Source organism: Staurois parvus, unplaced genomic scaffold, assembly GCF_062004578.1.
Source record: "Staurois parvus isolate SC_StPar_1 unplaced genomic scaffold, SC_StPar_1.0 ptg000004l, whole genome shotgun sequence".
In the NCBI taxonomy this organism is placed as follows: domain Eukaryota; kingdom Metazoa; phylum Chordata; class Amphibia; order Anura; family Ranidae; genus Staurois; species Staurois parvus.
In genome coordinates this window covers 2,826,987-2,837,347 of record NW_028317800.1, presented here as the reverse complement: position 1 = coordinate 2,837,347, position 10,361 = coordinate 2,826,987, and the positions used below count along the sequence as shown (strand labels likewise).

At 37.5% G+C, this 10,361-nt stretch overlaps 1 protein-coding gene across 1 annotated transcript in view; it reads right to left on the bottom strand.

The window, feature by feature from the left end:
• Positions 1 to 666: 666 nt before the first annotated feature.
• Positions 667 to 10,361, bottom strand: part of SRFBP1 (serum response factor binding protein 1) — a 172,734-nt gene continuing 163,039 nt past the window's right edge. Inside the window, exons 6-8 of the mRNA XM_089673637.1 lie at positions 7,637 to 8,453; positions 5,253 to 5,290; positions 667 to 1,122 (exon numbers count right to left, since the gene is read on the bottom strand). Of these exons, the coding sequence (XP_089529763.1) occupies positions 947 to 1,122; positions 5,253 to 5,290; positions 7,637 to 8,453 (1,031 nt within the window). The 3' untranslated portion in view covers positions 667 to 946. The remainder of the gene's footprint in view (positions 1,123 to 5,252; positions 5,291 to 7,636; positions 8,454 to 10,361) is intronic.

The following is a 10,361-nucleotide window of genomic DNA, read 5'->3' as shown; positions in this document are numbered from 1 at the left end:
CTTGTACCTCGGAAAACTCGTACATTAATTCACTCACAATATAGCAAAAAATAAAAAAATAAAAACACCCAGTGGTGAATAAATACCACCAAAATAATGTTTTATCTGTCTCAAAAAAATGATAAAAACTTCATATAGGTACAGTGTTGCATGACCACGCAATTGTCATTCAAAGTGTAATAGCACTGAAAGCTGAAAATTGGCCTTGACAGGAAGGGGGTAAAAGTGTCCAGACTTGAAGTGGTTAAAGGTGTTTTGTTATATGTGTTCGCTAAGTGCAAAAATATTCTGTTGATCATGTCAGAAATTCTGAGCTGTTATGTGTCCTGTGCCTGTGTTATCTTAAGGAATCTAATTTTCCCCCCAACCCCCTCCCTCCCCAGAGCTTCCATTGAACTACAAAACACCTCCTCATCACCTTGACTGGGCAGGGCCGATGCCATCTCTTTCAATTTCAGTGCAGCAAGGACACTGTGCTGTCAGTCCACAACAAGAAATTAGGGGCTGACTGAATTTCTGTCCTGCCTGCAAGGTCTTAAAAGTAATAAAACATGGGAAAATGTGTATGTATTGCAGAGATGTACTGAATATGTTTTTATATTGCCCTGACATACATTGTGTAAAAAAAAACAAAACAAAAAAAAACAAAAAAACACAAAAACAAAATGTTATTATAACATAATTTACTGGAAATAGACAGTAACTTTATATAAAATTTACAGCTTTTTAATTTACTTGTTTTAGTTTTAGAATGTGTGGAGAAGGATTAGAAACTCTTTTAGGCTTTCGTTGATCCCTACTTAAGAGATTTTTATTTACTTCTTTTACCAATGACAGTGGTTTGTGTCATCAATAGGGACACTATGGATAGCAGAAAGAGAGGTTGTAACCGTTCACCACTATCTAAAACACAGAAAAAAACTTATCTGGAGCTTCATTATAAAACCTAATCATCAAATACAATTTTCTTTCCTTGGAATATGGCAATCTGAGACTGCTCTTTGCGTTTTCTGCTGGCTTCCCATGAAGGGTGAAGAGCTGGCTCTGGTTTACTCTGTGACTTCACCGTGCTGTTTCTGGCAGCTTGAGGTTTCTTTACCAATTTGGGTGCCTGTTGAAAAACTAAACAAGAACATTACTTTATGTAAAGCATTTGAAGAATGCCCTAGCTTTTACACATTAGCTGCTTTTTTCTTATACAGTCATGGCCAAATATAATGGCACCCCTGCATTTCTGTCAGATAATGCACCACTTCACCCAGAAAATTGTTGCAATTATAAATGTTCAGGCATTCTCATGTTTATATCTTTGGTTTGTATTGGTATGACACAAAAAGTGGAGAAACAAAAAGCCAAATCTAACACATTCCACACAAAACCCCCAAAATGGAAAGGAAAAATTATTGGCACCCTCAATTTATTGAAAAATAAATTGTAAAAAATAATGGAAATCAATCGCTTCCTGTAACCATCAATGAGTTTATTACACATCTCTAGTGGAATTTTGGACCACTCTTCTTTCGCCAACTGCTCCAGATCTCTCAGATTGGAAGGGTTCCTTTTCACAACTGCTGTTTTGAGATCTCTCCACAGGTGCTTTATGGGATTTGGATCTGGTCTCATTGCTGGCCAGTTCAGAACTCTCCAGCGCTTTGTCTGAAACCATTTCTGGGTGCTTCTGACGTGTGTTTTGGGTCATTGTCCTGCTGTAAGACCCATGACCTGACACTGGAGCCAGTGCATTCCAGAATTCTTTGGTGGTCTTCAGATTTCATATTCATGTACAAAGTCAAGACATCCAGTGCATGAAGCAGGAAAGCAACCCAAAAACATCAGTGAACCCCCGCCATGTGGACTGTATTCTTTTCTTTAAAGGTCACATTTCTTTTTTTGAAAACAGAATGATAAGCTTTACCAAAAAAGCTGTACTTTTATTTCGTCTGTCCACAGTACATTCTCTCAAAAGGATTTAGGCTTCCTCAGGTAAGTTTTGGCAAACTCCAATCTGGCTTTTCTGTTTCTGTGTCAGCAGTGGGGTCCTCCTGGGTCTCTTACCATAGTGTCCCTTTTCATTCAGATGGTGACATATAGTGAGAGTTGACACGGTTGTACCCTGTGCCTGAAGGTCAGCTTGAATTTGTCTGGAAGTTGATCGAGTTTCTTTATTCACCATTTGAACAATCTTTCGTTGCAATCTTTGATCAATTTTTCTCTTTCGTCCATGTCCAGGGAGATTAGCTACAGTGCCATGGGCTGTAAACTTCTAGACAATGTTGCGCACAGTGGACACAGGAACATTAAGATTTCTGGACATAGACTTCTAACCTTGTCTACGCTTTTCCACAATTTTTGTTCTCAAATCCTCAGACAATTCTCTCCTGTTCTTTCTCTTCTCCATGCTCCATATGGCACACAGAGACACACAACAAAAAGATTGAGTCAATTTGTCACCATTTTAACTGGTTGCCGGTGTGATTTCTACATTATCAGCACCTGTTAATTGATACAGGTGAGTTCAATTACAAAGTACAGAAGCATCACAAACATGGAATGCAATTATTTCTTATCATTTGAGAAGGTGCCAATGATTTTGCCCAGTCCATTTTTGGGGTTTTGCGTGGAATGTGTCAGATTTGGCTTTTTGTTTCTCCACTTTTTTGTGTCATACCAATACAAACAAAAGAAATAAACATGAGAATGCCTAAACCATTTGTAATTTCAACAATTTCAACAAGTGGTGCAATATCTGACAGAAGTGCAGGGGTGCCAATATTTTTGGCCATGACTGTATGTGACAAAATGCAAGTGATTTCTTTTTTACCAATTCATAGTTATTAATAGTTATTTTCTAACACTGTATTCCATACAAAGTGATATTTCTGTTTTTGAATTGAACAGTTTTAGGAAACAGTAGTCATCAAATAAAATAATTAACACATCTCTGTAAATAGATCCTAATATTGTGGAAACCTATTGGCCTCTACATATGACCCAAGTATATACATTTTCTGTGTTAGAGAACAGAAGTGAAGTAACAGCACATTTTTCATGGTAACTGTCTTTGAAATATGCCCCTACCCTCGGTGAATCTGCTTCCCTGGTAGTAGACTGCTTCAATTGAAAATTGTGCTAAGAATTCACTTCCACACTCATTCTAATGACCTGTCTGGCCATGCTAGTTAGGAGATTTATAAGGAAGCCCGGTATGGAATATTGGGTGAAGTAAAAGTCCATCCACTGCAGGCATACTGTAGGTATGAGCAAAAACTGGTTCTGAAATACTATAAGTAACAGAGGAAGAAGAAAACAGCGCATCTAAGTGTAAAACATTAGTGACTTTGAGGTGCCTGGCTGGCTTCATCGCTCTATGCCAGGTGCATACCCGGTTCTCCACAGCGCCCACTCTCTGTGAACTGACGGTCACGTTACCACTGGTTATATTGATAAGCCTGTTATTTTACTTCATCAAGTGAGTTGCCTAACTTTTTTTCCTATTAAAGTCACTAAAATTTTACACTTTGAGGTACTCTTGTCTTCTTCCTCTGTTACTTAACCCAACAAAGTCTGTTTGGGCTAACATGATATTTGATTGTTTTCATATCTTTCGTTAATTTCAGACTGAAGGGGGACTAGTCAACTTCTGAAAATATACAATAGTCAAGAACTGTTCCCTTTATTGGAGATATGTCTACCAGGGAATATCAGTTCTATTACACGTTATCTGTATACAAAACAAGAAAAATAAATTTTTCTGAGGTGACATATGAGTTTTATCATGTATTTATAACATATAATGTATATTGGGGTATTAAAAGGCATCATGTGTCTTTGGTTGAGATTAGTTAACTATAGCAATGGTGTATAACCTGCTAATATCCATGGCTTATGAGCATGCACCTTGCCTCATTCTTGCCTGAACTTACAAAATACTAGGGGACATATTAATAGCTTGGGATGCAATGTATATAAGATATGATGAGCAGTACAAATAATCAGTTCTCAATGCAGTTGACATAAATATCTGGAAATCAGTGTTTTTGCATGATACCCATTTAGTCTCAATAACTACTATATATTGAAGCACTTCACATTTGTGCTATCGGTTGTCAATGTATGCCAGGACAGCCAATATACCCAGGATGATTCCTTAAAGGAATTGAGAATCAAATAATTATTTTATGGGTACATTTACTGGGGTGGCTCGCACACCCTGCAAATTTCTTATTTTATATCTAAGATCCTGCCTGCATTGGATTAATTATTTGAGGATTTTTTGAAGAACACTTTGAACTATTTTGTGATGTTACTATGATACAGGTATTTAAATGTTTTAAATTAATAATAAAGATATTTCTTTTTGCACACTGATACCATGTAATAGAATTGATATTCCCTGATGACATATATGTCTGTTAAGGGGAACTTTTCTTGTCTATTATATAATTATCTCCTTATTTCCATTTCTTTTTTTAAATTGAGCCAACAACATGAACTTGTAACCCCCCCCCCCCGCCCAAAAAAACCCCCCAACAAACAGATGTATGGGTGTCTTCTTTATAGGTGCTTCATAGTTTTCCACAAAGAAGCACCTATCCTTCTCTTCTCACGCCCCCCCGCCGGTGCTCCTGTTTCCTCCCTCTATGCTGCCGAGTGCTCCCATAGAAAGCCACTTGCTATGGGGGCACTCACGCAGGCTTGCTTCGGAGCCAGCTGTGTGTGTCCGTAAGACACATATAGTAGGGCGAGCATCCGCCCACCTACTCTCCCTCCTCACTGCCTGTGATTGGCAGCAGCAAGAGCCAATGGCTCCAGTTGCTCTGTCTGAGCCAATAAGGAGAGGGATACCCTAGAGAACCTCTGCACTCGTGAACATCACTGGATCGAGATCGAGCACAGGTATGTATAAGGGAGGGGGGCTGGAGAGCTAAATGCAGAACGTTTTTTACCTCAATGCAGAGAATGCATTAAGGTAACACACCTTCTGCCTTTAGAGCCACTAAGTAATGTTTCTATTCGACAGGCAGTTAAGGAGAAAAGTGAGTTAGGGTAGTCTTTAAAGAATAAGTCCACCTTTGGGAACATGTTACATGCTCCACCCGTTTTTAAGATAGACAAAAGCTCAGATTTAATGTTTTACTGTGTACAGAACACCCAAATGTTACAATGGTTGTGAGGAACCTGCATTAGAATTATTCTGGTAGCCTCAGAAAATCGTAGTGTACATATCAAGAAAAAAACAGCATGCAACATACCTGCTTTCTTATTCCTTAAAGGAGGTAATTTTGGCTCTCTGAAAGAAAATATCATATGTTAATATGGTAATGTTACAAGTGTGTCAAAAGACATGCCTTAAAGCCCAAGAAGAGGCATCAGCACAAGGGACACATCCTACGGACTGTAATGCAGGCCATAGATGTATCGTAATTCGGCCGATTTTCGGTCGATTAACGAACTATCGGTCGGTCTAAAAAACTTACCTGACCACCAATTATTACGAAAATCGGCCGATTAATGAGTAACCTATAACGGGAAATGATGTCATTTTTATTTTTAATTTGTACCGGAAACGAAACTTTGTACGCTGCAAACTTCTCTTTCCAGGTCACTGCACATGCGCATAAAATTTTCGGAAAACGATCGTCCGTTTTTGACCATCAATGAGGATAAAGTCGGGCGTTTTCCAAAAATTTTCCAACATCACCGATAATCTGAAAGGCCAAAATACACGAAAAACGGCCGACGAAATCGTCCACTAACGATAAGATAATCGGTAGATTTTTCTTCCGGACGAAAAATCGGCCGATTTTCGACCCATCTATGGCCTGCATAAGTTATGTCCCCTGTACTCATTTTTCTGCTATTTATTTTGGCTGTTCAGTACAGCTAGTATCTAACATTGTTTCACCTTTTCTACTGTTGACAATGGAAGCACAAGTATTAGAGTACCTTTTGGCTGCTAAATTTGTCTGCTCAATGTGGCTTTCAAAGTTTTGAATAACCTCTCCATAATAATTACAGCAAGTAATAGTGCAACAGAGAGAATTAAAGACAAAATTAAAGAAATAAAAACAAAAGAAAATAAAAGATGATATTAAGTGAAATTATAGAAAACCTTGGAGGCTTCCATTGCTGACTTCTCAATTTGCCTGGTTGTCATTCTGGATATCTCTGGCTTGGATACTAAATGACTATCCTAGATTGAGTATGCAAATGAGGACTAGCGACATTGACTTTTCTGCTATTAATACTTGTTCTGGATCAGCAAAAAACCAAGGATCCGTAGAAAAACCAGGCATTTGGCATTTTTTAGAAGGAGGTCAGAAATGAAACCCCCATACTGCCAATATACATATAGGACAGGTCAACTCCCTGTACCATTATGCGCTCCTGTGCATACCTGCACACAGAGTTCTGTGATTGCACTGTGATTGGACACAGCAGATTGCAAGCAAAAGGCACAGGACAAATGAGAGTGGCTCTGTACAACGTGATTGCTATGACCAATCACATTATCACAGAATGTACAAAAAGGCTGTTGTTAAGCAGCCAGGTCTCACTTACTGGCAGGTGATCTGGAAGCACTCTTCACTCTCACACACACTGATCAGTATGTGAGAGGAAAGAAAGCCTCCTACCAGCCAGCACCAGTGCCAACAATATTAAAAGCCAACTCTAAAGTCATTTATCTCTTTCATGTATAAGTCAGTCCCATCCTGTCTTTGATCTGAACTGTATAGTAAGCACTTACCTACTTTATCCTGTACATTAACCATTTTATCTCCATCCTCCCACTGATTGTGACCCGTACATTAACCCCTTTACCTCCTAATCTCTGTGTATGCCCTGTACATTTAATGTATCTAGTGTAAGATTACCAAGCTATATGTTTTAATCCCCTCAAAACCCGCATGTTTCTTCATTTCCAAAAAATTGTGGCAAAAGACCAACTTATGATGTCTACTTTCCAAAACGAGGTAATTTTTGGGGTTTCATATTGCCCAGGTATTTTATATGCTGTGTTTCATAACAGAAAATAAGTAATTATTAAATACCACTAAAAGAAAGTGCAGTCTCAAAAAATGATGTAAAGTACATTAGGGTATACTGTCGTATAAGTTAAGTGATTTTTATTTAAAGTATCACAGTGATGGAAACTGAAAAATGGCCTGGTATTGAAGGGGGTGAAAGGTGGTTAAAAAAAGGCAACAAAGCTGACAAATACTGCTTTTATGAATATGAGAATATAGCACTCTGCAAGTTACTATTAAGTGCAGCCACAGCTCAATGTCTCCTTATACTACTGAAAGCACATACGTTTGGGTATAAACAGGTACAATTGTTCACTGACAGAACTAGTTACATTGCGTTTTTGATGATGTATTTTGCACCAAGAGCAGTGAGATGATATGTATTCAGACATGGTGTGTTTGGGCGTGTTCATGCACAATTAATGATGGCCAGGAACAGAATATATTATCATTAACAAGGCAAGATATGTTCATATTGCTTTCAGGACAACTACAAAAAAGTGTTACTGTATATAGCCATTACCCATGTTATGTAATTTTGTAAGAAATAAGTACTATAGAACCAATATACCTTATTCTTTAAATTCACTGATAATACTGTAACTTACCTCTTCACAAATGAAGATTTTTGTTTTGTGTTTGATAAGGAAGTACAAAAAACAGACTCCAATTTTACAGTCTTGGGAGCTGGATTGCCTTTCTGACTCTCCATACCTCCAGCTGAGGGTGTTGTGGTTTCTGCTGGAAGGTTCTCTTCAACTTTATCTGCAGGAGGTTTTTTGCTTGACTTTTTTTTCTTTGTTCGTCTCACTTTTCCTATAAAGAAGTCATCCTCATTGTCACTATCACTGTCTTCAAAACCAGAGCTCTGTTTATAAAACCTTTCTTCTGTACTGTCATCAAAATACTCCTTGTCTTCGTTATCAGAGTCCTCAATATCACTGGAGTCAGAGCCAGATTCACGTACTGGAGTTTTCTTTACAAGTCTACTTTTGTTCTCAATTTTATTTTCTAACATTTGCTTTTCTGGAACACCTACCACTGGTTTCTTTTCAGCCAATACTTTAGGAACTGTGACTGATGCTGGCTTCTCTGGGACACCCTCTACTATTTTCCTTTCAGCATTAGGTACTGTGGGTGAAGTTTGCTTAAGACCATTTTGAGAATCAAGAATGTTCTCCTCATGTCGCTGATTGCTAGCAACAAAATCAGTCTCTTTATGTAGTGTTTCACATGGAGGATTGTCTAAAGATTTGTCCTCTGCTCTTTTTGAGTCTTCTGCTTTTTGGTTCCGTTTTGTTTTCTTCTGTTTATTTTTGTCTGTTCTCACAATTTCTACAGCCTCATCACGCTTGTTTGTTTCTTCAGTTTTAGCCTCCTGCTCCACAGCAATTTTTCTGGCTTCTTTAAAAGCTTTGACAGCATCTAAAATAAAGATTGGTAGGGTTTATACACATAATGACACATTAACATACAATTATATATTATGATGCTGCAACCACTGTATACTTCTGTAGAACAAATCAACCAAAGGCAAAGTGCTAAGCAGGCAGTTTAAATATATACTGTATTACTTGTTTACCTGCCAAATTATCTGAAAACCTGAAATTGTGCTATAATGTGCAAGAAGTTAAGTTCTATACACCACAGTGCAGACTAGATTTTTGCTTTAATGTAGTCTCATTTTACCTTCACACAAATGCTTTGTTCCTAGTAGAACATACCCTTTCTGAAACTCCCACTACTACTTCAGGAAAAACATCTCCATGTTAAAATAGTTATTGTATTTAAGGTCAAAATGTCTCTTACAGTCATAAGTATAGTAAAATAAAAAAGAAAAACCCCACAACATTCTTGGTTTGGCTAACGTGATTTATGCACATTATTTCTGCAGGTCTGAGTTATAAAGAAAAAAATTATGGATATCTGTATCATTTATAGAAAATGTAACACTGCCTGAGCTATCCTGCCCTAGAATGGCCATGTGTATCTAATGTATGTTAGAATAAATAAAATAAATATTGTGTATGGACTGTAAAATGAGAAAATGAAATCAGAACATACTTCCAGTGAAGTCAATTGACAAGAAAGGAAACTATAATGCAGTATCATAAGAATCAAGCTGATCTAATCATAGACATAATTGGAAAGTAAAAAAAGAAAGGAAAGAGAGTTGAATATGGACCATAAATTGAGCAGGCATTCAATAACTATGCATACAAGAAAATTCCACAGAGGAGCAAGCAGTACGTGACAGGAAAATAGTACAGAGGTTATGACCGACAGGGACTAGGAGAAAACAAAATAATGAATGGAAAGAAAAATGAAAAATAGACACTGAAGAAGGCTGAGGAAGAAAAAGCCTTGAATCTGCCAAGTAAAGACATTTAGATTTATTACTTTAACAAATGCTTAAACTTTCCAACAGATCTACCTAAATCTACAAATAGTAATGCATCTACTTAGTAGAGGTCTAAATCTAAATATTACTTACAAACATTTACATAAATTAAAGTACACCATACTAGCAGATGTATTAAGTAAAATGCTACATGCAGCATGCATTAACCCACAGCTATCAATCAGAATTATTCTGCACATACTGATTCAAAACCAAAGTTTAATAAAAAAATCAGTACAAGGGACAATACTTATTCTCAGTGCAATGTGTCGCTTGTGCTGATTGCTGCTGCGTTAGGTAAAATCTTCAGTCCACTTATCCCCGCTACCCCAGCAGCGGTAATCTTCTGATGCTGTGGGGGTTGAAAGAGTTAAGAAACCTGTAACAGGCATTCATCAAGAGTGCCCACTATGCCTGCCATTTCTTCCCTCTCCTCGATTTACAGAAACTGTAGTCCATGAATGAAAAGTGATCATTCATCCACCTGTCCTCCATTTATATATCATTTTCATGGTGTTACATGGCGGTTGTTCATTCACATTAACACATTATTATGCAATACATGTCATAAATACAATGTACAGATTGTATTTTCTGCCCAAAAGCTCCACTCCTGAAGGCACTGGTGATTTTTTTTATGTCTGTAAACACTCCTCTTCTAATGGTATAAAAGGGGGGGGGGTGTAAACGAGCGCTAGGAAATAAATAATGAGCAGCTAGCATAAAGGAATAACCTCTGAACCTTTGGTGTAAAATCTGTCAAACAAATCAGCGTTGTGATTAAAATGATAACATGAGCAGTACTGTAACATAAATTCGTATGAATGCGCTGTGGAGCGCTTGAATAATAACAAGTGTAAAATGTCTTTGATAGTGACGTTTAAAGTGCAAAAAGTGACATATAATAAATATGAACTGTTCATAGGACGTGT